The 27,227-nt window shown below is 36.2% G+C and overlaps 2 protein-coding genes across 37 annotated transcripts in view; one reads left to right on the top strand and one right to left on the bottom strand.

Moving 5' to 3' along the window:
• Nucleotides 1-20,447, top strand: part of LOC135090675 (potassium voltage-gated channel unc-103-like) — a 132,383-nt gene extending 111,936 nt beyond the window's left edge. For 20 of the 30 annotated variants that reach the window (XM_063987668.1, XM_063987644.1, XM_063987643.1 and 17 more), the window contains 5 exons: nt 915-1,029; nt 1,207-1,355; nt 1,513-1,735; nt 4,379-4,552; nt 13,582-20,447. In XM_063987668.1, coding sequence (XP_063843738.1) covers nt 915-1,029; nt 1,207-1,355; nt 1,513-1,735; nt 4,379-4,552; nt 13,582-13,659 — 739 coding nt within the window. In that variant the 3' untranslated portion in view covers nt 13,660-20,447. Of the gene's footprint in view, nt 1-544; nt 654-914; nt 1,030-1,206; nt 1,356-1,512; nt 1,736-4,378; nt 4,553-10,918; nt 10,995-13,581 lie in introns of those variants that run through there. The other 10 variants (XM_063987671.1, XM_063987662.1, XM_063987669.1 and 7 more) reach the window with 5 other exon arrangements.
• A 2,042-nt stretch (nt 20,448-22,489) lies between these two features.
• LOC135090678 (uncharacterized) overlaps nt 22,490-27,227 on the bottom strand; it is a 35,857-nt gene continuing 31,119 nt past the window's right edge. For 2 of the 7 annotated variants that reach the window (XR_010262078.1, XR_010262080.1), the window contains exons 2-9: nt 27,084-27,181; nt 26,793-26,933; nt 26,043-26,696; nt 25,852-25,965; nt 25,607-25,736; nt 25,262-25,493; nt 24,337-24,891; nt 22,490-23,464 (exon numbers count right to left, since the gene is read on the bottom strand). Coding sequence is in view for 4 of the 7 variants with exons in the window: in XM_063987673.1 (XP_063843743.1) it covers nt 23,233-23,457; nt 24,468-24,891; nt 25,262-25,493; nt 25,607-25,736; nt 25,852-25,965; nt 26,043-26,696; nt 26,793-26,933; nt 27,084-27,181 (2,018 nt within the window). In the remaining 3 variants the exon portion in view is untranslated. Of the gene's footprint in view, nt 23,465-23,970; nt 24,892-25,261; nt 25,494-25,606; nt 25,737-25,851; nt 25,966-26,042; nt 26,697-26,792; nt 26,934-27,083; nt 27,182-27,227 lie in introns of those variants that run through there. The other 5 variants (XM_063987673.1, XM_063987674.1, XR_010262079.1 and 2 more) reach the window with 4 other exon arrangements.

Here is a 27,227-nt window from a genome sequence, read left to right as displayed (position 1 = left end):
TCTCTCTCTCTCTCTCTCTCTCTCTCTCTCACAACAGGTATAACTTCAGAGCATACTTCACACAAATACAGTAAAGCCTTGGTTAGTACACCTTTTCAAAACAAAATTACTGCTTAGCCTTCTGCCACTGTGGGTTGAAAAGAGATATGTTTCAGTTTTCACTTTCCATGCAGTACTCAGAGAATTACAAGATACTTGACTTACTTTGAAAACTTTGAAATAGGCCTTGTGATGGATTAATGGTTGTGTTCTGAGTATTTTCATGACCAGCTGGACTAAACTACAATGTTGATTGATGAATTTCATACTTTCAGTACTTATAACACTTTGAATTTTCAATCAGTAACTCCATCTAAATTTTGTCTGTGTGTATGTGTGTGTGTGTGTGTGTGTGTGTGTGTGTGTGTGTGTGTGCTCCAAACTTCAGAAATATCTGAAATCCAAAACACATGTCACAAGCATTCCTGATAAAGGATTCTCTGCCTGAGTGTAGTTATTTGTTTCTGTTCTGTGTTTGAGAGCATGGCAATGTTTGTTTATGCAGAACAGGAAGAGGAAGGTGAGGAGGAGGAGGAGGAGGAGGATGATGATGATGATGAAGACTTTAAAAATGATGTCCTTCGCTTGTTCATTAGAATGGACCAGTTCAGCAGGTATGGTGATGTTTATTGATATGTCCTATTCTTTCCATAATTTGACTTTCATACAGTACAGATCTTAAAACTTGTACAATTTCTTTTTTTTAACTTTGGTCAAAATTGTAAGATTATTTGTGCCAGCTTCAGTATATCTTCAATCAGTAAATTTTACTCTTTATCAGATGACAAAAGAAATGGTAAAGAAAGAAACTGGGCTCCATATATCAGCAAAACTTATATTGACACAATACTTAATTTTGTAAAACATTTCCCCAGGCAAATGCAGCACTTGGAGATGCGTGTGACATCAGACATTGGTCACATTCTCTCTATTCTGCAACAACAACAACAACAGTCATCAGTTTCACCGTCCCAAATGGATTCTGATCAGGTGAGGGATTATTGTGATGAAATTTGGACCCTATACTTTAAGAACAATTATTCTCTAAGCAAATGATTTTCTACCATATTCTATTGATTCTTCATTGAACATGTGCAGATAATATAATTGATGAGATTGGCTTTTCTCAGGACATTTAAAAACTTTTAACTTTTAAAAAATTTTCAGAGTCCAGAAAATCGTCGTGGTGGAGGAAATGGTTCTCGGGGAGGAAATGGACGAGAAGGTAAAGTGTTCCGACGAACAGCCTCCTTGCATGATGACACCCCAAAGCACTCAAGACACCACTACCGCTCTCTGGAGATCACTCGACCTCAGTGAGTTATCAATGAAAGCCTTTGATCAGTAATCAAAAGTGCTGCAATGGTGCAAGTATATAGTGAACATTCATTTAGTATGATGCTGAGATATGAGAAAAATTTTATTTGATTTAACTGAAGCTGTGGAATGAAACAAGTCATACTGTATTCTCAGGGTGGAGGATTTGCTAGGGCATTCAAGTGACAGCTCCACCCATCAAGGCCTTGATTTTCGAGAAGTGAGTGGAGCCCTTGGAGGCTTGAGTGGTCCTGGTCGAGGAGGAGTTGGGGGTACCACAAGACAATGCCCTTCCATGCCTCTCACTCCAGACTTGGACTCAGACTCCTTGAGACCATCTCCACCCCGCAGTCAATCCCAGCCTTCAGATTTAACACAGGTAAAATGCAGTGATGTGTTGGATGAAATGGCAGTGATATTTAATGCTTTATTCATTTCCAGATTAGACTGCTGCTATTTGGTTTTGGTCTTGATTTTTAACAATATTTGAATTTCAGCATTTTTTTTTACATACATAATAACTGATTTTATTTCTAAGGTAAGGAAGTGTTATGGGAGATACCTCTGATGCAGTATATATTTATGTATGTAATTCTCTACTTTGAAGTATCCACAGCAGATGGAGTAGATTCTGATGCATCTTCACAGAAAATATTGATATCATAGGTTACTTTTAATCACAACAAGCAAGTGTACAGTGCTGATCATTTGCTTGATCTATCTTCTTTTTATTAGGTAGATGTAAGAATTATGCAAAAATAGAGTAATAATAAATATGCATGACACTGATTTCATATTTACAGATGAGGGAAAAAATTAAACATATGAAAAGAGTAAAGATGGTTCATTGAAAGCCATTAAAGAAGAAAATTGCTGCTGATGGTGTAATATAGATTGTGTAATTTTTAAAGAAAAGCATTTTGCATCATTTTATTTCGGTGCACTGCTATGGATGAAGTTTGTGTAGCTAAACCTTAATTGTTTGCGAGACCCAAAGTATGTGTGAAAACAACAGTGTATGTAAATGTACAAGATTTATCACTTTTCATTCACAACCCACTGCAAGAATGGCTGATAAAAATAATTTTGAAGTTTATAGATTTGTGTAGGAATACTAGAAGGCCTATGGTGTCTAGATTTTGAGGAAGATTAGATATTTTGCACTTTTTATTGATTTTATAATAAAATTTTGTTGTGCATTAGATGGTCTTGAAACAAAGATTAGAAAAAGCCCTGTTATTTGTATTTTATGCAGTTAGTATCCTGTCATAGAAAGTACTGTACATTTCCATCATCAAGCATATTTGTCAATAACTTTATTGAAATAAATACAAAGGGAAGGTTATTTTCATCATGATTCATTAATAGACTCATGATGAGATGAGGCGAGGCTGTTGTACTGGGTGAAGCTCAATACACATAGCAAGTTTAGATTACATTGTAAGGCTTTTTAAACTAGCATAGTCAAAGAAGCAGGGAGTTGTCTTCATTAAGACCAGTACATTGCAACTTTTCTTGTGACTTAAGTAAGGAATATGAAATAGTTTAGAAAATAAGAACTAAATTAGGATGCACAAATTACTGTGCCTGATACCATTACAATTATTAATGTTGTCAGCCCTCTTAACAGACAGAACTCAGACAAGAAACAACAAAATTGACTAGATTTTCCCATTGCACATAACACTGACAGCCAGATATTTATCAATGCTCTCAGGTGGAAATTTTCTTCTAAAGGAAGTGATCAATAATGAATTGTCATAAAAGCTTATATAGAGTTGGTAATGAATTGTTACAGTACATTACTTGTGGGTTTTATAGACCTAGAAAACTTTGGAAAACACCAAGCAGATGCAGAGATGTGCATTGTTAGGTCCATCCAGTAAAGTCCATCCAAGCAACACATCATCCACACAGGACTTAGAGCATTGCATCTCAGTAGATGTAGGCTATTCAGCTCAGTTGGAAGGACCTTTTTTTTTTTTTTTTTTTTTTTTTTTTTTTTTTTTTTTTTTTTAAGATGAGAAGTTATGTTAATGTCACTATTACTCTGAATAGTATGAGTCATAATTTTCTTTGCCCACATCTAAATTATCCTGTACTAGTAATTCAGGTTCTGTTTTACTCTTGACTCTGTTTCTGGATAATGGTGTCATCTGCATGACTGTGTACATGAGTCAGTGGTGAGTTGACTGTATGTAGGAGTGTAGGGTACAGTTGCCTGTAGATGGTGTGCTTCCTTCATGTGTGGACATGTGAACAGTTAATGTTGTGTGAAATGTCTCCCATTATGTGAAATTGATAGAGTATAATTGATTATGACTAGAAATTTTTTAAGGTTTTCAGGATCACATTGATGTAGTTGCCAGTCATTGAATGTCCAAGTCAGTCATCATCACACTATGATATGAAAAGGCCAACCTCATTACACTACAATTGTATATTATACTGTTTTGTCACAGAAATTTATATTTTTCTTTGGACAGATTTTTTTTATTATTTTTTTTTTCCCTCTCTTCTCTAACTTTTGAAAATCAGTAGGTGGAATTTTTAATAATTAGGTAGGCCTGAAGGAGTCTGTCCACAATTGATGATGCATATCAGATTACATGCTGCAGCTTAGCAAAATCAATATAAGTGTGCTGCAATGTGCATATTGTAGTGTGTTGGTTTAGGTTGACTTGGAAAATATTTTGAGGGAATATTTGCAAAATTTTAATAACAGTGGAACATGATACAGCATGGTAGCCATAACTGACCTACACACTTTTCATATAATTGTAGAAGTTGGTTGTTCAACATGTTCAGTGTTACAGCATGATTGCCAGCTGTGGCTCACATAAAAGTAGGAGCCATCATGGCTACCATGGTTGGGCCTCACAGAGAAAGAGGCCATTCCTTGTTATGTCAGAGCTCCACCTATTCAGTGTCAGAGGCAGGAGCTTATGAGTTGGTAACAGTGTGGGATTCAGTCTTGTCTTTGTGACTAACATGGGTCATGGCTGCTGTGGTGCTGCCGCAGGCCCGGTGGCGTCGTAAGTGCCGCTCACCTCTGCAAGGCTCAGCCCTGGACCCCTGGGCACCCCGGCGGGAGGACTCCAAGGGCTCTGAGCCTGATTCCTGGGGCGACTTCCGATCCCTCACCGAGGCTCCCATCGCTAGACTAGAGTCGCTGGATGAAATGGAGTCGTTGTCTGTGAGTTCCTGACAACGCAAACCAAACCACAGAATACCCCCCACCTATCCCATCCCCTTGCCTGCCCTGCCAACACCACCACACACCCGCACTCACTTCATGCACGAGTCAACACACTGTCGGCTCATGGTACTTGCTCCCGTCAGTGTTGCAATGTTTAGTAATGCTCTAACATCCATCATTACATGCATCACCTCCACATTCAGTGTATCTTATATGTATTATGTACACTCAGATATATGCTCCAGTCCCGATTACTCCAAATATTCACATCACTCAGTTCTTGGAGTTCAAATGTATTCAGAGATTATAAGACACGTTGTGGATTGCAGAGAATATATATTTTTTTGCATTTCCATCAAATGAGATGTGCTTTTTATTTCATCTGCATTTATGATATTCTGAATTGCTTGACACTGTCTCCTCAATTATCTATTAAAATTCTTTATTGTTCTCTGAATGTTTTCAGTCTTTGTTGCAATTATACTTTACTTCTAAAACATTACATATTAATAATTATGGAAAATCATTATATGTATTCATTGGTGAAAGTTATCCCCTCCCTCCCCCAAAGTGTTTTGATGATTAATTCAAATCAGTGGATCAAAATTCTTACTAATGAGCAAGTTTACAGAAACAAACTGTTGATCATGTACACACCACTCTCTAAATATTGATCCCCACCACTCCTTATCTCTTATTCATCTTTTCTTACTCTCGCTTCCAACATTCTTGTTAAAACCTTTGTTTTGCTTATTTCTGTATCATGATGAGATTGGCAATGTAGAAAAATAATTTTACACTCAGTATGGATATGTCTTGGAATTGATATACAAGTTTTTATCCCAGATTGCAACACATCTGTGGAAGGAAACATTTTTACTACTCATGCAAGAAATTATGGAAACTTATGTTAGATTGACTTTTCACTTATTTTCCTGCTTTAACTAAAATTCCTGAAAGTGAAGGGAGTTAACAAAATTTTTCCATCACTCATTGATGCTTATAGTTGTATGTCCTGGTACAGTTGGTCATTGACCCTCATACTCCTGCAGTACTTTGTTAATATATGTGTAAGTAATGGTAAAAAAAAAACTCAGAAATTGAACTGGGATTTTGCTAGAACATTGTTGTACAGTAATTTTTAAGCTAATTCCTTTTTATTTTTATTTATTTATTATTTTTTCTCTGGTTTTATCATATGTCTTATGTTTCTTCATTTATATGATAATTCTCTCTCTCTCTCTCTCTCTCTCTCTCTCTCTCTCTCTCTCTCTCTCTCTCTCTCTCTCTCTCTCTCTCTCTCTCTCTCTCTGGAAACACACTTGAACAGTGTGCGCACACGCACACACACACACACACACACACACACACACACACACACACACACACACACACACTAGTACAGTTACATTGCCTGAATGTTGAACAGACTGCTCCAAATAAAAACTGCAAATGTGCTTCAGAGCATCTAGCAGAGAGAGACTACAAACTTAAATGCACACATACATAAAAAAAAAAAAAAAAAAAAAAAAGACGTGCATCCTCTTATCTCGCTGTGGTGACTGTATGTTGGGCAGTGTCTCGGAGTGAATCATTCTCCGCACTCTTGGCATTCCTCCACTGTAGTTTTGGGGCCTGCCAATGTTTTGTGTGTTAGTCAAGTACATAATGATGCACTGACCTTGACATGACGTTTATGCGTGACGAGCAAGCAAGCATCTGTGTTATTCAAGTGTATATTAAGTCGTCTATTTTACTTATTTATTTACAACATGCCTTTGTATGTACGTATGTTTAATGTTTGTCCTGTGTGAATTTGTGTACGTAATGGAGGATGTGTGTGTGTGTGTGTGTGTGTGTGTGTGTGTGTGTGTGTGTGTGTGTGTGTGTGTGTGTGTTTGTTTGTCTGTCCTTTGTTTTGGCTCCTTCCTACTCTCTTCAGATTTATTGCTGAGCTTTGTCACCCCACCTAGTTTCTTTTATCTGTATGAAAATATACTAGAATGACAGTATTGATAATTACTATTTATTCTAGTTTGCATGAAAAGCTTAAAATCATTGTGTGTTTACCCAGTATTTAGAACATCAATTTGTTGATCAGTTACAGGCTGCTTCTTCTGGCTGCTTGTGGTTTTTTGGTTTTCCAGATACCAGAAAAGTTGAAAAGTGGTTTTCACCAGCAAACCACTTAAGAATGTACCAGTGTATTCAATTAATTCTTGAACATCACTATTCACATGCAGTAATTATAGATGTCAGGCTTAGTTCAGTAGAGTATTTATTATGATAGAAATCAGTTTAAAATTGCATCATATTTGCTTGAATAATTTTATGATAGCAATCTTGCAACAGTGATTTTGGGCTAGAATTAAACTGTAATTAATTGGCATTTGATTTATGTGTATTGAAAGTTTTTTAGATTAGTTGTATTATTTGCTTACATTTGCTATACTGTATTTTATTGGTTTTCATGTAGCACCTTTTTTGAGTACATGAAATATTTCACTAGAAAAAAAAAGTACTTTCAAGGAAACACTTCATTGTCTTATGGAGATCAATTAATACAAGCATATTTTATAATTTTGCAGAAGAATATTTTTGCTTTGTTCGTCTGCTATAAATCTTTTCTTTTATTAAATAGGCAATATTTTCATTTTCTTTTACTAACTGAAATAGAATATAACTAAATGGTTATAAGATTATAAAACTTACAAAATAATGTCTTGTAAATAAATTTATGAAGTAGTAACCATAGTAACTAATGAAATGTTGTTCTAAACCTAATGCACTTAAATAACAATGGCAAGTTGTATGGTATATTGACTTTTGCTGTTATTCATAGTGTTACCATACCTAATGGTGATATTTAAATCCAAATAATTCTTACTCATTAATTGCAGCCACAGCAGCAATACTTTCTTATTTGTAACATTTAATCACTTTGTGGGCTGTAGGGTGATAACATTCGTAAATTGATATTATTCATAAATTTTATCCTGTGTGATGTATTCATCAGCACTGCCCAAGGAGCCACATACTAACTCATGCAGTATTTTACAGCATTATTGGTTCAGACTTATTTAAAGCTGTGATGTATTTCTAAGTGGCCTGAATTTAATGTTTAAGTTGTGAATCATGAAGCATTGTGGTGCTCTGCAGGCATAATGTGTTGTACAGGAAAGGGTGCTACACTCTAGTAGGTCTGTAGGTTGTGTGCATATCTCATGCATTAAAAGAATTCCAACTTTTTACTCCAGGAAAGACAAGACAGTGTTGTAATGCTGAATATATTTACTGATGATATATTCATGTATTCATTTAGTAAGATTAACTCACATTTCTTGATGAAACTAGAAGGATTAAGTGATTCAATATATAGGCTTCATTAAGACATAAGAAGTACCTAATATTTTAAAATATGCAAAGCTTCAGTAATGTACGTATTTAGAAAGCCTATAATGATTTGGTATTTCATTGAGAAAACTGCTGTTTTCTATTTTGATTACACAGTTGCATATTTCCTCATGTATGGACCACATTAGTATGCATGGAAAATGCAAGTGAAACCTTTACTGTAGGAAAGAAAAATAATGAAGCCCTTGTAAATTAGTACCTGCTTTCTTGTAGAATACTGTAAAATTAATTAACACCTACATTTATATGCAGAATGTTAATCCTCTTGCAGAGAGAGAGGGAGATGCAATGCTTGATGTTGAATAAGTCTGCCCTGGGTGTGACTGACCAGTTCAATATTGAATTTTGTTTCACCCTTAAGAGGGACCTAAAATTGCATCAGTGCATCATGCTGCCCACACAGAGTAACATATTAGTAGGAGCTTCTGAGCCCACCAAGTAAACCCCATTCAGCTGTTGTCTTGCCAATGTGTTTAACAGTCAACTTGGATATAGGGAAGGGTCAAGAAGGTCGCTGCTTGGCCAATGGTACACATATCTGCCTCTATTGTCTGTGACAGTAAAATTGGATTCATCACTCCACAGTATCTCTAGCCACTTGTCAGCATCCCACACACTTTTTTTTTTTTTAGGTGGGGGGAACCAAAACCACTCTATTCCTCTCGTATCTAAGGATCAAAAGGGGTTTCTTCTCAGAGTTGATGGACCCCAGCTTCACAGTTTATCCATCAATGGTTCTTACAGAACACTCACCAAATGTATATAGGTTTCTTTCTTTTACTCTCCTTGCTGTCACACATGGGTTAGACTCTAATTCACACTTTACAGTAGTCTGAGAATGAATATCTGTTTTCTTGGCTGTGCCAGGCCTCTTTGCTGGTAGGGAATGTGTGGCCGTCTTCCTGGTCAAATTTTGCAACCCACCGCCAGACACTCCTTGGACACACACTGATCTGTTCAGAGGCTACCTTTGTTTACAGACCAGATGCCTTTAGTTTAGGGCAATGATCTGGGCAGTGGTCTGTGCATTTAGATCCATTTTCTTGCCCATATCAACAACACGAGGCTCAAAAGGGATGGTAGCGTGGTCCAAGAGGGGGCACAAGCCGGACAGAGCTTAGAACAGAAAATCAGTAAGACAGGGGCTGATTGGGGTTTGCTTGGTTGGCTTGGAAGCTCCTACTATTACATCAATCTGTAAAGGCAGCGTGATGTATTGGTGCAATTTTAGGTCCCTCTTAAGGATGAAGCAAAATTTGATACTGAACTAGTTAGCCACTTCCATAGTGGACTAATTTAATGTTGAGCACTGTAAAGTGAAGGAAAGATAGGATTGGCAAGAAACACTTGCCAAGAAAGACAAGTAGATAGACACCTAATAGTTGGTATACACATACACATACACAGCAAAAGATGGGGTATCACAGGCTAGACTCTATGCTGTAAGAAAACAAATAGATGATTATGTACATAGTACACACACACACACACACACACACTGTTCTGTAGCTCATCCAAGAGTACTCTTACCTGCCACTCATCTGGTGTAGGTTCAAACTCTGATCAGGTCACTAAAGATTTTTCATGGACAGGGAGTGGTTACTGTTCCCCTCGAGCAAGGGAATGGGGTGTGTGGGTTTTGTGAGGCCTGAGCCTTACCCCTAGATTGATTTCTGTGAGCTCTAAGCTCTTTCTGTGAAGTTAGCAGCTGGTGTTCATGATTCCAGCATATCAGTGAGACCATAGTTTATTATATATATGCAATAAACTTTTTGTAATGAACTACATTAATATACATGGGCAACATTAACCATGAATATATGTAATGATATATTAACAAATTCCCATCACATTGATGAGGATCAGTTTCATATATTTCACTTCGCACCATTTCTTTAGTTATTTCACAAATTTATACATAAGTACATAGCATAATTCTATGCAAAAAAAAATTTTGTGCACTTATGCTGTGCAGTTTATTAATTTTACCACAAAATGTGTTTACCATACCTGAGGAAATACTACATCATTAGATGAATCACAGAAATATGGTGATCTAGTGACTGTTTCTGTTATATGTAAGTGATTATTAGCATTCCATTGCCTAATGCAGTATCTACATTCTCAAAATATTGAAAAAGACATGGAAAAAAGGTTGGAGAACATCATGTATCTTGCAGTGCTTGACTCCAACTCTACAGCCAACATGATTTTATATTAAACAGTGCTTAGCATATTACATATAAGACTGACATGTGCCATATGTAGCAGTTGCTGAATATGTGTTGCTGGAGCCTTACACTCCAGGCAGTTGGAGATGGAAACTCCAGATTCAGAATTTTCAAAGAGAATTGGAAATTTTATTTATTTGTTAATTAATTATTTATTTTTTTATTTGATGTAGATGCAGTCCTATCTCAGTATGATTAGTATGATCTGTAATTGGATTGGAGGGAAATATATAAATATGTATCACAAAATGTGTATCATTAATATTTAATATTCTTTAAAATTTTCATAATCTACTTCAGAATCTGGTGATTCTTTCCAAATTCTCTCTCTCTCTCTCTCTCTCTCTCTCTCTCTCTCTCTCTCTCTCTCTCTCTCTCTCTCTCTCTCTCTCTCTCTCTCTCTCTCTCTCTCTCTCTCTCTCTCTCTCTCTCTCTCTCTCTCTCTCTCTCTGTATTTGTTTATTTATTTACATACTTTTTTTTGGCAATGGTTCATGAACTCAATAATGTTTTTTGCTTCATAGGTGGTGATTTTTTTATATTTTATTTGTTTCTTTCTCTATAAGGTGAAAATAAGATCATATTAATTCTTTGATTCTCTGACAGCCACACTCAAGGTTTTTAGAGATAATGTAATGGACTAACAAGAGAGTTCATGAGCAGTTGAGAGCTTGGGTGTGAAGGTGTAGTCTCACTCGCACTGTTCCTTCCCTGGCAGCTAGCAGCCTCTAAGACCAGTGACCAGTGATACCGCCGCCCTTCTTCTCTCTCTTTCCTCTTCTCAAGGGTCCCACGTAAGCACTCACAGCCCATCAACAAGGCCTGCCACATCCCTGCTCGCACTTTGCATCTTATTTCTGTCTTATGTAGGATTTGATGACTTTTTTGCTAAATGTTTGTATTTTTCAGAGCACCCAGTTTGAGTTATCTTTTGAATTGTCTGGTTTATTCATTAACATAATCTTGCAGAATACAAGCTGGAAGATTATTCTTTGACACTTGATTTCTCATATTTGCTTGATCATTATGTAGATTGGTATTGGTATACAATACCAGAATTGTTCTTTCATTTCCAACCACAACCAAGGTATTTTTAGTTTAATTACACTTATTTTGTGCTTGATATGTTTGGATATGTGAAATGTCATTATGCTGCCCGTAATAAGCTTGTTATTGTTTATGCACTCTTCATCATTGCAGCATTTCTTTATCGATAGAATTTACATATTTTCATTGTCATTTGAATTTCTGACTCATATTCTTCTTGGGGAGGCATCGTACCCAAGTAAATGTATGTCATACTAACTTGATACAGTAAAGTTGCTCACTAGCACAAAACAACTAGCACACATATGCATAATCAGAAACAGTGTGCATATATATATATATATATATATATATATATATATATATATATATATATATATATATATATATATATATATATATATATATATATATATATATCAAAAAGAAAGGAAATCTGGAAGTTAGAGACCAAAATATGGTCTATGAATGCTTTACATAAGGAGAATGTAAGAGATAGCAGTTGAGATCATGATTGACTGCAATTTTCATAGCATAAAGTGAATTTGCACATTCAGTGGAGTAGGAAATAACCATGACTTTGAGTACATCCTTTATTGCATCATCCAACCTTCTGTGTCCTTGGATAAGGCATTCCTATATCTCACACTTTGGCTCAGAGGTCACAGGAACAAAGATAAATGCTAAAATAATACCAAGTGCTTAATTTACACCCATGACTTTTGTTTCATAGTGAAGTGGCAAAAAAGAAAAAAAAATTATTGCCTCTTCTCAGACATCTTTAATAAACTCAGCTAAAAGTCTTCATGATTTTTTTTTGCAAACATTATCAGTTTCTTTATTCTCTTTTAACTTGATGTACCTGCTTCATTATTTTTTTCTCATACTTACAATCTCAGTAAATGCTTTGAAAAGTAAATGCAAATGACATGAATAAATTGATCTAGAAAAATTTTATTATTTTTTCATAATGAAACAGTAATATTAAAACTGTCATCCACCTGAAAAATTGTGCATATAAAGATCAAATTCCATATAAAGGAAATTTATGAAAAAAAATTGCCATTTCATGCAATGCAATGACTACTAATGGAGAAGGGCACCCATATCAGAATTCTGAGTGTTACCTTCAAGCCATTGAATTTTTATTTATTTCATTTTTTTTATTTATTTTATTTATTTATTTATTTATTTATTTATTTATTTATTTATTTATTTATTTATTTATTTATTATTTTTATTTCTTTTATTTTTATTTTTATTTCTTTATTCATTTTTATTTATTTATTTTTATTTTTTTTCTAAAACTAAAAAGAAACTTCAAATCAAAATGTCTTGGAAAAATGTCTTATTAAAAATAAGGAATTTATTTATTTTCCAGATAGGATCACTAGTAATCAGCCCTTTAAGTTTCATGTTATGAATTTTAAGATTATGTATTCCTGGATTTTGATCCTAATCCTGCACTTCAGTGTCCTTTCATTTTGATGTTGATTTCAACCCACCCTCCTCTGAAAGACATCTCAACCTACCCCTAAGACAATTTTTGAGAACTTATCTAGTTCTGTATTTTTATCAGTGTTCTACACTGTAAAATTCCTCAGTGTTATTTGGAAGAGCATGGTTTTTAAAGTCCTACCTTAAAAAATAAAATTTGTAAAGCTGGTAGACTTCCATCACACCATTTTGGAAGACTGGTCCTTAAATTAGAATATGAAATCCTTAAATGTGATAGCCAATTACTTCTTGAAATGTCAAGCCCAACATTCCTCAGTGTGGCATTACTCATTGCACTTCATGAATACTATGTGGGCAAAATGTTGTATACTTGTTTCCTCTTCATTGTGAACTATAAGAAAGTTCTGAGTAGAGTAATATGAAATGGTGGTTTATTACATCACACTCACATTATTTTGCATGTTACTTTCATGTTTATAAAAGGATTGTTATTTGTTATTAGGCATTTTTAAGCCTGTTATTAAAAGAAAAGCTTCATCAGAAGAAGAGTTTCTTGATTATGGAATCACATAAATTAAGAAATAGTCAGAAAGGTGTGTCTGTTGAAATGCTTAATTTTATTTTATCAGTTCATTCAGCATGGGGTTTGATCTGACGGTTCCAGGTTTTCATCTCATCAGTATTTCATAATCATAGAAAGCTAATATACATATCAATATTATCATATATCATCTATCAATACTAGTTGTTCAATAGTAGCTTCATATCAAGAAAAAATCCAAACAACTCAGGACACATTCATGTAGGTACCTGGGATCGTGCAGCATCTGGTACACAAGTTTAAAGCACCACAACTTACAGATACTTCCCTTCCAGGAACGTTCAAGGGAAGCAAGTCCCGGCACGAGTCGCCATAGCATGCCAGCTCCTCCCCGGACTGAGTCAGATGTCTAGGACTCGTGCTTTATCAACAAATCCTCAAGGACCCACAGCCACTCAGGTCGGAGTCCAGCGTGTGGTAACTGGCATCCCCAAGTCCACGTGAATTTGCAACGAATGAATCTTTCTCCAGTTACTCATTATTTAGAAAGCAAAAGAATCTAGTGTATGAAGATTACATGTGACTTATAGATGTGTGGAAACGTATGTAGTAAATATGTAGATGGAACATGGGGAAAGATCTAACAGAGCTGAAATGCAACAACTTATAATGATAGAGGTTTAAAGTAACACTGAGTATGTAATTTAAAATTTCTTGGTATACTGATCTATCATGCAATACATAAGTTCATCTTAGTCATGTAGGAAGTGATACACAATTCTGTGAGAACTGATATTCAGTATCCTTAAGTTATATAAGGGAATTGAATAATAAGGCTTTTTACCACTGAATCTATTATAATTTATTATAATTCTGCATTCAAATTGAGTCCCCTGAAGTGCAGTTGAAGGGGATCTTAAATATTCATAATGTTTAAGGTATTCCTCAGTGAATGTAGCAGGTTTAACCTTGCTTGAAATGATTAGAGATAGACAGAATATGTTTTGATATGCAGATATTGAACAGAAAAGACTGCACATTCACATAGACAGTCACTAATTGTTTCAGATTCGGTAATACTGCAACGTCCAGGGAACGATGGTAATTAATTTTTTAAGATTAAGGTTTTCTGTGATGCCTTTCATTTAAAGAGTGGAGAACATAAACCATTGGTTGTGTCCAAGAAGTCCTCAGTCATACTTCTTTCATAAATTTTTTTTGAAAAATGTGTTTATAAGCTTCTCCAGTCTGTCAATGCCAGTACCAGTCTGTTTTTCATTTTGATTCTTTTTACGCAGAACATCCTCAGAATACTTTAGAGATGTGCATTTGTACAAACATTTTTAATATGTGATGGATTCCTCCTGCGTGAAATGAAAACTGACTAAACACTCCTTGGACTCCACCACTGAGATGAAGTTACTTGTTAAGACAACAGCTCAAGGCTTTAGTTACTGGCTGAAATCAAACAAAAACTGGTGACTGTGCTGTAACGTTTACTGTTTTGTTTAATAATTTGATTTATATTTACTGGCACATACAGCTGTATGTTTGCCTAGATTGTATACTTACATAAGTTGGCCCTTGTAAAAGACACTGATTTTTATAGAATTTAACGGATTTCCTTTCACACAAACTTAGTGCCACACAAGAGACCATGAGTATTTTTATTTAGATTTCTTTGAACATGATATGAAACCAATAAATAGAAAAAAGAAACAGTCTAATCCTGGATAATATTTCACGAGATCTATTCCGATAACATAAAAAAAAATAAAGAAAAAGTTTCAGCACTATAAGAAGATATGGACAATTCATCCAAATGTGAAGGGTTGGAAATATTTTACTTGGTTTCCACACAACAAAATTATATAAAAGGATTTCTTTCATTTTTCTAAGAGTTAAATTTATAGAAAAAATTAGATATAATATATTATTTAAAGGAGCATTAATTTTTATAGAGATTTTGTTTTCTCCCTCATATTGCTTTGTTTCTGGATGCCTCCAGGGAGCTATAAATTCTTCAGCACACAGCATGATTTACTGGCTGAACACTGAGTAAGATACTCATTAATCTGAGATTTATGTGGAATCACACAAAAGAGAGGATCCATAATATTCAGAATCACATTGAAGCTGTCTTATTTGGTGCCATATATATAAGATTTTTTTTATGCTCTACAATCCAAAGAAGAACTGTACTGTAATTTTCTATCACCTTCAAGAAAACCAAAATTGAGGCAAGTTCATATTTCTCTCAAATTTGTCTTCATACACAATCAGAAAATTCTAAATAATGTGTGGTTGGTGTTTACAGTGCAAATATTTGTCATCATATTAGAACACATAGATTACATTCTGGGTACTTATGATACCAAAATCATTTCAGTCAGTAACTAGACACTTGAGTCCTCACATACAAGAACTCAGGAGTTTCTCTAATCTCTTACAGCTGTATATGTCTCGAAACTCTATGAATATGTTGATGCATCAGAATGTTGCATAACCATTCTTGTAATATTTAAGTTTATCTAATCTAGGATCTCGGTAGTATTTTGACATCCATGTGGGTGTCTGAATCACTTTGCAGTGGCTCTCTCTCTCTCTCAGTCACTAGTGATGTTGACTCTTTCATTATGATAAGATTGGCCACTCCATTTATTAATGTCTGCTTTCACCTGCTGCTGAAATATTGTAGCATCACAAATTATAAACAAGATAAAACATTAGAAAAATAGAAAAGAAAAAGGCTGCTGCAAACACAGTTGTTTTTAATTATAGTAGGGAATTTAATGTCTGAAATGGTTGTGAAAAAATATAGTTGAAGCAGCAAGAAATCCACAAAGTGCAGCTGCAGTGTTGTGGTGGTGGCAGCTCATCCCGGCAGCACCTCAGGCTGGACGGAGGGTTGGGCTAACGCACACCTGTTTTGTTGAATTACTTTCTTTTCAAAATTGTATATCAACTCATCTTGTAAAGGTGGGAATGTGATGTCACTAAATTGTATATGATATCATTTTCCTGATAAGTCTGTAAAACTAATTACCCATTTGTATTTACTTATTTTATGAGACATATTGCTTACATATTGTATAATGATGCAAACACTACCTAACATATACATGCTGTACCTCATCTCAGGTTCCTTGTATATTTTGGTTGAATAAGTCAGAACAAATGCACATTTGACATGAATATGAACTGTGCAGTTCTTTATACAACCTGTGTTTAGAAAATAATTGCCAACTTCAGCAAATGGAATTGTGTTAAGATAATGTGGGATTCCTGCTAAAGAAATTCTTTGTATGTTGTTTCTATCAAGTTATCTCTAGAAAACTGTAAGTTTTATCTTTATATTTATGATAAAAACAGATAATTAGAATTGTAACCAAAACAATTGGATATAAAACTTGTGAAGGAGAGAGAAATATAGGTTGACAAAAATTAGGTTTAAGTGAATATAGTAGTGCATTTCTGGTAATCTAAATTTCATATGAATAACTAGGTGATTTACTGCCTCATACTCAGTATGAGGCACATATTGTATGGCTTTTGTTATGTTTTTTTTTTAACTGCATTTGAAAATTTATTTTTTAGAGGGAACATTTTGAAACAGAGTCAACATAAGTCAATATGAATTGATGTACAATTTTGTAAACAAAATAATGCATTGTTGGGAATTAGAAAGACATTTAAAGTTCCCTGTAAAATAACTGAACCACTAGTAACATTATTTGGCAATATGTCAACACTTTAGTACCAGATTTCACTGATTAGAAGTAGGATTATAAAATGTATTCTTGATATGTACTTCATTTTCATTATATATATATTTTTAGGATGGTGCCAAAATCCTTAGAAACAAATTCCTTTGATTTGAATAGCATGAGCAGCACCATTGCAAAGCTGAAGTAAATGAGCACTATTTTGTGAATCTCTTAAATATTAGTAGTCCATTTAATATGTAGGTAGTTTTGATTACAAGGATAAAAGCTATAATAATTCACATAATTTATTTTTTATTTATTTATATATTTTTTTCCATTACAATGGAGTTTGTCAAGCAGCCACTTTCTGAATTGTCCTTTTTTATTCACATATTAATTGGTTGTTGTAATAGATTTAGAAAGTAATACTTTTATGGTCATAAGAATATATATATATATATATATATATATATATATATATATATATATATATATATATATATATATATATATATATATATATATATATATATATGTATATATATATATATATATATATATATATATAAAATCTTAGCAAAGTGTGATATTGACTAGGATATTGCAGTTGAATAATTCTTGTTACTTTGTTGAAGGAAAGTTGTACTCTTTTATTAAGAGTTTGTAAACCGACATGGCTAAGGTGAAACAGACACACTGAAAAGAAATAAGTGCAGATGGCCTGTGGAAAGAAAGAGTCATTCCTAATCCTTGTGAAGAAAGCATTTATCCCAATTCCCTGCAACAGGATTGAACAGTTGCCCTTAACCCTATACCAGAGTGTTTCTGTGCCTTCAGCCTTCCAATATTCCACAGGGCCTGTCCCTCTCTGTTTAATTGTTATCTAGTGTGGTTGTTACATGTTGTTGGCTAATGCTAATATTTTTTTTAACTGCATCTAGCCAGGTACCTTTTTGGCCTTTGCTCTTTGCTGACAGAATGTAACTTGGTTTATCAAATCCATTTGATATTTTCTGTTTCTATAGCTTGTATTATTGTTTTCATTTCAATTTTTGTTCCTAAACCTTTACTGGATGTTAACAATTCCTTTTTTCATACCTTCTCATCTCAAATATACTATATTTGTTGCAGTTTTTTTTCATTTGGTGGACCAGGTTTTGTCTTGCTTTAACATCAGTATATGAATTATTTCCCTGCAAGATAATTCTGTGCTTTCAAATTTGTTATCTTGTCATTTAACATGAAAGAAAAACTATAAGCACCAATAATAGCAATCAGTCTTTATTAAAATCTGAAATAGAGGTACTATTTTTGTAACACAAATAATGCTTGCTTTCATCAGTGTGGTTTCCCTAACCATCATCTACAGTTGAGGATTGATTGATTTGCAGTTTATCATTTATATTTCAAGTATTATCAATCTCTTGAGCACTGTGGTTTTGTTGTTGGTGGTGATGGCTATCTGCAGTGCTAAAGATCACTTAAAACATGAGGAGCTACACCTTTGAAGTTAAACACCATCTCAATAAGATAATACTTTATTTTTTATTAATATTTATTTATTTGTTAATGATCTTAATTTATTATTTGCTTGTTAATCATTTCCCACAGCTGACTGCATGACTTCTTTCCTTTATTTGTGAATAATTATATATAATTATAATGTTCAAATGATGTTTCCCTCTCTGTAGTCCCCCACATTGCTTTTTTCTTGAGGTATTCTTTTAGTGATATGATTATACAACACATTTCCTTAGTTTCTGCACTTGTGATCATTCACTATTTCTGTTATGATTGTGGTCTTTCCTTAAAAGAATAACATCCTACCAAACAAATCTTCAAATTTTCTTCAGGTAATATGGCCTCTTGTCTATTCTGCCATGTCCTCTGATCCTCACTTTCCTTTTACCATACCCCTGGTTGCCTTGGACCCCACTGGTCCTGTATATAATTATGTGACCACCAGGTTGTGACAGACTTGGGTCACTCACTCGCCTGGCAAGATGAGATATTGTACCTGTCCCTGCTAACTGCATAGATATTGTCACTTATGTTTATATACACACCTAACTGTCATTGGTGCACTAACAGTGTTAGAAAACTGACAGTTTGTACATACCTGTATATATAGCCCAGAAAGGTGCTTCTCTAAGATCTGTGCTCCAGGCACAAGTAGACCTTACTTAGGAGTCACAACGACAGGGGAGAAGTGAGTTGGTGCACGTAGGGACAAGGTTTTATGCATCACTGTCCCAGCTTTAACATGTTAGCATGTTCCAGTACATCTTTATTGTTTAGGCATATAATCTTGTATATCACAGAGTAATCTATAAATACTGTTTTTAATCAATGCAATTTAAACCTAAGGTGAAATTTACAAATATGATAGTGATCAATAATACTGATATACACCATTGATCAAGACCAGATTTCAACCATGCATAATGAACTGAGCCACTTCACCACTGGACAGCAGAACACAGAACACACAATAAATTGTTTTTAATCTTGGTATGATTAACACATACATACTCATTAGGGAAAATTTCATGGGACCATTAGCATTGTTGAGACATGCATCCATCACTTGACCCATTGTTAGATATATCTGTTACTCATTCTCATGATGAAACCAAGATGAATTTGTACATTTGTAAGTCACGTTCAGTGTCTGTGTGTCGAGTGGTCAGTTGCCATGTGTGTTGCCGAGACCTGTCCAGCTCGACCGTGTGCGATGTGGCTGATGAACTTGATGGTTGGACTGCCCAGAAATTATTTTAAAAAATATGTTAAGAAGATAATGCAGGACAATGACATTTTGCAAAAACTTATTATGTAAGATATACATTTTACAGTAATGTAAATTTTTGAAGCAGATGGCAAAGAAAGGAAGCCAAACTACAAATGCTTTACATCTCAAATCTAACTTGGCCATGGAAAAGTTGGCAACATACTTGTTTTCAGAGTCAAAATCAATCTATAAGCTAAGCTAAGCTTATTCTAGTCTTACTAACTTATTATATTATATTCCGTAGATATATAATCAAGTAGCCTTATCACATTTAAATCTAAAAATAAGCTTCTTATCGCTTTGCTTAATAAAATTAGATTATTTGTAGAATCATGAAAACGAACACTATTGAAACTCAGGTGATCTAAAGTTTTGGCTTTGTAAGTAGCCTGTCAGTATCGCACCATTCTGGCCTCAGACGTGAGCAGTGTGTGGGAGAAGGCAGACAGAGATTCTCCACCATAATCTTAGAGTGAAGTAATGTCTCTAGTATTCCATGTAACACCTCCCTGCTGGCTGTGGACACCGGCTTCCACCGTCCACTGAAGAAGGACCCGCACAGAGCCCACAACCCCTGTTGCTTCGGTGTTCTGTACCCAATTTTAACTAATTTTTTACTGACCTTTATCTGTGAAATATGTCTTGTACAAATGTGATAACACTCAATATTGTGAACTTATCCACAATAATAAATCCAGAAAACACATTCCCTAGCTTGCACGTGTCAATCTGAGGTAGCTTTGAGTCCACCTTCAGAGTTATTGTGGCTCTGTTGAGGACCACTGTGACCTTCAGAAGTCACTTCTTTGACCATCTGGCAGGAAGTGACTGTTACTATACAAAACCACTCTCTTGGCTTATGAAGGCCTAACTAGCAGCCTTAGTGAAATTTTTAGTAATGCTCACAAAACAATTAGTGTATGCTTGAGTGACAAGGCTCCCTGACTGCCACAGAAGACTTTATGACACAAACTTTATGCTCTTTGCCCCTAAAACTGCTGTATATGCTTGAAGGACTCATTCTTTTGTAATGCTCAGTTTTTGTATATGAAGTACATTATATTTTTGAGAAAATAGCTGATGTTGATCTTCTTTAAGAATGTCATAAATTGATCTGACCACGTTCTTAAATTCTATAAAGGTAGTTTGGTCCACCATTGCTATTTATTCTGCTAACCATCCTTCCTTGTTTTAGTTTTGCTCCCCTTGTCAAAATACTTTGAATTGACTGTTGATCAACCATTGCTGCTGAGATTACTTAGTAATGAAATTTGTATTGTAAACATTTTTTTTTCTCTTTTTACTATGATGCTGTATATTCAATTGATTTCTTACAAGGTGCATTAAAGAAACTATGCATCCACTTTTGATTTAAAATAGTTAAGGCCTTTGGTTATTCATTAGTTACTGCTAGACACTGTCCATTAACATTTTTTCACAAATATGTAAATACTAACCTCATACAAGAGCCCCATCATTCCCCATTCTGTGATCTAATTGGCACACATTATATGTTTGTATAGAGTTAAAGTTACATACCTTGAGCACCATGGCAATTCTTTACTTTATTATTATTATTATTATTATTATTATTATTATTATTATTCATCTTCATTATTATTTTATGTGTACAGTATCACCCAGTCATATGTATATATATGTGTTGTTGGTTATACAGCTGAAGAAAACTTAATTGTAGAATATTAATTACTTTGTTTAGTTAAATTTCCTTTCTCTTCCACTTGTTAAAAGCTGTAAGAATTTATCTTCCCATTTTTAATCTTGCTGGCTGTACTTTCTCTACACACTACATCTTAGTCACCTAGATCTTGCTTATTACTGCTGCTTTTGTTTCCATCCTCTTCTGCCATGTGCCACCTTGCTCAATGATGCGTTGACTGGCCCGGTCACCCAAGGGTTGAACCAAGTCAGCCAGTTTTATAATAACTTTATACTGCACCCTAGTCATGACAACAAATACTTCTCATTGTTAAGCCTTTTGTTTCCTCATATATGCTGTAACACAAGCTAGTCTTGACCCATATGTTAATGTAAGACTCTGTAAGGTACCTTGTATATGCAAATGTAATTTTCAATTATATTTTCACACAGTATGTGAACAAGAATTCATTTACATCGGTAAGTGAATGTTAGCACGTGTGTCTTTGATCACACAGACAGTTGTGGTGTTGAGGTTAGGCAGAACAGAGGCTTGGTGCTCTGTAACATCAGTATTTATTTTGTAATTCTATTTTTTCCTTTTTTTTTTTTAAGCAGTTGCTGTCATAAAATGGGGTTGAAGTTCATCAGTTCTGTGAAAGCAAAACATATGACCACAGTGAAAGTTCAGTAACCACTTTCCTCAGGAATTAGTTTGAGTGGTCTGTTGAAATTCTGAAATTGACTACGTAATTGAGAATACAAATGCCAGATCAACATAAATCTTAGGGATGGAAGTAGTGCATCTGAATTGGCTTTGAGGCCTTCACTATTGCGTATGGGTATGGATAAAACTTATTACAAATGATATTGACTTTAAATACTTACGTTGCAATCAGTCCTGGCCATTACATAGCACCACGCTGTTGAGTGATGATTTAGCACGACCATATCTCCATAACATTGTTAATATAATCATCCGTATGATTTCAAAAATGTTGTTATTTTCATGTTTCTTTTTATTTATAAAATTGAATGTTATTTTGGTGGAAGAGCGACTTCACATTAAATAATGAAGACATAATCTGGGTTTTCTTTTTTTATTTCATTCACTATTGACCTCATGACTTTAGCTGACCAGAGACCCAGAAGCGGTGACGCTATTAGCTGAGAAAGCTATAGGGCATGGAGAAGTGTAAGCGTATTATCTATTCAGGAGTGTTTCTACGGAAACTACAAAGACCAACACTTTTAAGGTGTGCTCCTTGTGGTAGTCGTTGGTGTGAACGTGATGTGTGTGTGTGTGTTACTTCTATAAATAGGAAATGGCAATAGAGATACGAGTTGTTAAGATTTAAAGGATTTGGTAACATCATGAAAGCATGCCACATGGTAAAGTGTGCGAGTGCGTGACGAGTGTGAGGAACACCTTGAAATTTAATGTTACATGATCTTTTGTAAGATTTTCTTTGAATTTCATGCGAGGAAATCATAAAATACTCGTATAATTATTGCGCTGTTATTAAGATGGAGTACAGGCAGGTCGACCTTTAGTGACAGTAAGTATTCTAAAGTAGCTAGTCATTCGAAAGGAGAAACACATGGAAACGTTTACATGGTTGTTCTTGTGGCTTCTTATTACAAGTTGTCTTAACAGACCTGTCACAACGTACGTGTAAGAGATTGACTGACTGGTTGATATTAAGGCGCTGAAATAAAACTTTAAAAAAATAGCAAGTAAGGGAAGTAAAGTTATTAAAGTAGAAACTAAATGAAGAAAAGATTGTTGTCCCTCAAGCATGACGGTTTGAGGCACTCCCTGCCGCCTTTCATTGCCTATGTGGCGGCCGTGTCTCTGCCCTCCACGAAGGCTGCATCTTCTGCTCCAGAGAATGTAAAGCCGCTGACAGGTAGTCCAGGTAGTGGTGCTCGTTGTTCTGGGTCAAGTAGATAATGGCAAGGGCCAGGGACTGATGTGCCTGACAGAGGCTGACGGGCTCCTGCTGGCTCGGGAGGCTGTACAGAGGCTCACACTTCTCTGGGTCTTGAGTATACTCGTATCTGTAAACGGTAACCACCGAGATTTATATCACGTGATCTTCAAGGAAGGAATATAGACTTTTGGTTCCTTTTCATATTTCCTTTTGAAATTTCATTTATCAGAGTATCTATAATTGGTGAAAGACATTATTAACTAGTGTGTGTGTGTGTGTGTATATATATATATATATATATATATATATATATATATATATATATATATATATATATATATATATATATATATATATATATATATATATATATATATAAAAGCGGTTTCTTTTTTTTTTTTTCCTAAAATACCTTACTTACAAAACAGTGTTACGAAAATTATTCAACAACTACACGTAATGTAACTGTCCCATTTCTAATCACTATTGAATCGAATCACTCTCCAGTTTGAGCAACGAAACACAATCAGGACCTGCACAAAATAAATAATAATTGCCCTATATTTAACAGTATTTGCGTCTGTATGTATGATCCCATGAAAAATTAACTAAGGATTTATTGAATATCACGAGAAAATGAGTTGACATGTATTTCAAGTGTTTAGCTGAATCGAATTTTACCAGGCTTGACAACTTTTATTCCTAACAGTAAATTTATTTAAAAAAAAAGGGAGAAGCGGCTTACCTTCTTTCTGGAGGCAGGTATAAGATAACTACAGCACAGCAAACATTAATTTTCCTACTGTAGCGGAGGGATTTATTAACTGGTCAATTTTCACCGTACCACAAAACAAAATAAATAGATAAAAATAATAATAATTTTTGTCAATCAAGTAAAAAAAATCATGCACTCATGAAGGTTAGTCACATTTTGATAACCAACAAACGAGTCATGCGCCTTCCTTTGTCGAGTTAGAAAGGTAGTAACGTACATATTACCTTTATAATATTAGAATAGCGTATAAACTTCATCTCTTAAATGCCGAAGCTCCGTGGTGAGCGTCTGAACCTTAAGACTTGTTCCATCGTTCAAGCTCAGCGTATATATCAAGTACATGAGAGTTCCATACTGACGTGTCACTGTTCCTTTCACGCTGCCTGTCATTCCTTCTCCTCCCGTTCCTTCTTCTCTTGTTTTTGTTCTTACGATCCCTCTTTCGTTTTCGTTGATTCTCGGAGTCCTCAGACTCGCTTGGCTCAGGTACCGAAGCAGGTGTGACTGATCGAAGACTTGGATCTTCGCTGATCCCTTCCCTGTTTGGCTCTCTCTGTTGCTCACTTTCCGTATTGGAACCTGTTAATGGTGTTATTAGTGGTGCTTCTGTATTTATTTCTCCATTTGTGCGAGTGGACCCACGCAAGGTGGTGGTTCCGGGAGCTTCCTCTATCTGAGTATGGATTCTCGCGTGGGTGGGTGGCACGCTGTTGCTAGCTGCAGTGTTGTTGGTCGTAGAAGATCGAAGGACAGTGAACCGAGCCACGTTGGACACACGGCTACCAAATAAAGCTGCGTTAGTGAAGTAAGAAGACACCACCGTTATTAGAACTTAAAATTAATACTATTGAATTAGGGCGTCGCAGTAAGGTCATACAGTGCCAATTCACATGCTCTAATTTGCAGTTATGTATTGCACTTAAACATCTATTACTAGGGATTTCAAACCGCAACAAGTCTTCAGACTCAACTGAACTACTTCATTGTACTCTTGACTACAGAATAAGAGAAAGTGAAAGAAAAACGGAAGTTGTTGTTTATATATAAGGGAGGGTACTGATGCCTGATCGTGATGTGTTATGAACTTTGTAGGTGAGGACACAACGTGGTGATTATAAGCGCTTGTCAGCAACGAGAGAAATTTCCAACCTGGAATGTCCGTCATTGTCCAGAGCCTTGAAAGCCACGTAGTAGACGTGACCTCTCTGGAGCGGTCTCACTAGGGGCACCTCCACACTCACACGAGTCCCTGCAGTCTGGTACACTCCTGCCGCCGTCAGCGCCTCAGAGGTCTCTAGCAAGGTCTCCTCGGGGGCTGCATCAAACTGAGATTCTTGAAGGTCGTGTCGCGCCTCACTGAGACGGATGATGTAGCCCGAAGCTGACGGGAATGTATACAGGACTCATTAATCCTCCCGGCCACTGGGGCTAGCCGTGACGCCTCTGTCCCTTACTTCAGCACGTTATTAGTTAGCTTATTAAATTCTATCACACCTGTGCCAGAGTCAAGATCCCCCCCTGGAGCCGTCCAGGTAAGAGACAAGGTGTGGGGATCAAGAGGAGTCGCTAGCAGGTCCCGCACTTCGCTGGGTGGAAAACTGCCCCGGGCAGGCACGTGCACCACCTACGCCAGACAAGCACGTGCCAACTACTGTCCCGTGCTTAGTCTTACACATACACGTATCATCCAACAGTATATGATTAACACATTAAATATAAGTATTGCTATATATACGTACTTTTAAAGAGCCAGCCGCGGCTACTCGCTGGAAGGCCCCGGTGGGAATACCGGTGCGAGGGTCGAAAGGCACTCTGCTTCCACAGCACTTGTCCGGCCAGTCCTGAAGCTGCTGCTGCAACATTAACACATCAGTGTATTAAGGTAGCACACTCTGTTGGCTTCAAGGATGAACAGCGTGAATATACTTACCAAGTAGTTTTCGACTTCGTCACTTGTTTCTGAGAATCCATGTTGTGTTCCTGGGTGTTCCTCTGCGGCGTCTAGTTCCCTGGATAAGCCACTTGTAAGAGTCGAGGAAGGCTCTCTGGTTAGGTTTGAGCGGGTTTGTGTGGTTGGTGCCATGTGGCGGTAATGTGGGGGCCTCTCTAGCCTGATGGAGGAGGCCAACAATGCACTGTTCACTTGCTCTCCTATTCCTGCAGCCAGGGATGTGCGATCCACCCTGGCATCGCTATGCGATACTCTGTTGTTAATACCAGCATGCTGTTGCGGCGGAAGTCTTTGCAGTCTGTCCCTTGAGGCTGAGGGGACTCTTGGGTCATAAGAATCTCGAGCATAGGGGTGGCGTCGACGTTCGTGTGTGGTGTGGAGACCCATCTGGTGCACACGTGAACTCTCATCCCCAGTGGTCTGAGTTCTCGAGGTTGGTGCTGGGTCATGTGTAAAGCCTCGTACTGTCGGAGAATTTGTGTGGTTGATTCTCACATGCTGTGGTACTCTTGATTCATGTCGAATCGCTGCCACGGTGTGATGATTGCTGGTCTCTGCCTGCCCCCGTGGAGAATGGTACCGGCCCCCGAGGTGTTGACTGGCCCGGTAAGCAGCACGCTCATCTAACCCTTCCTGAAGAAAAAAAAATATTAGTCATTGTGTAAACAAATTTGCTTTGTTTCTAGATAGTTTAGAAAATGTGACAGATAACCGGTATTTCTGCCTCACCTGTGTGTATTGTTGGGAGTGAATGTTCTGGCGGGCCCGCTGCCGCCTCCGTGTGTCAGAGAAAATATGACTGTTTCGGAAACGAGGCAAGCTCTCCTCAGGGAGACGCGGTGAAACAAAATTCCTCCCGGTGTTACGTACCTGAGGGAGAGACGCTTGAGGTGTGGCGGGTGTGACATATGTTGCCACTGTAGTGAGTATACATCACTATGCAGCAATACATAAACTGTCCATTACGGAGACGAATGTCATAACAGGATTTTTTTTTAAGAAGCAAAAAAATAAACATGCCTTCCTGGGCTCCACGTGTTCAGCTGCCACCACCACGCCCAGAGCGGCTACTACCGCCGCACAGAGCCTCACAGATAGCCTCATCTTGCTTGCTACTGCTGTGGAAGACAAATGTTACACTCACATATACACACACATAAAAGA

The sequence above is a fragment of the Scylla paramamosain genome, chromosome 35, assembly GCF_035594125.1.
Source record: "Scylla paramamosain isolate STU-SP2022 chromosome 35, ASM3559412v1, whole genome shotgun sequence".
In the NCBI taxonomy this organism is placed as follows: domain Eukaryota; kingdom Metazoa; phylum Arthropoda; class Malacostraca; order Decapoda; family Portunidae; genus Scylla; species Scylla paramamosain.
The sequence above is the reverse complement of the archived record's forward strand: the minus strand, read 5'-3'. Positions and strand labels throughout refer to the sequence as shown.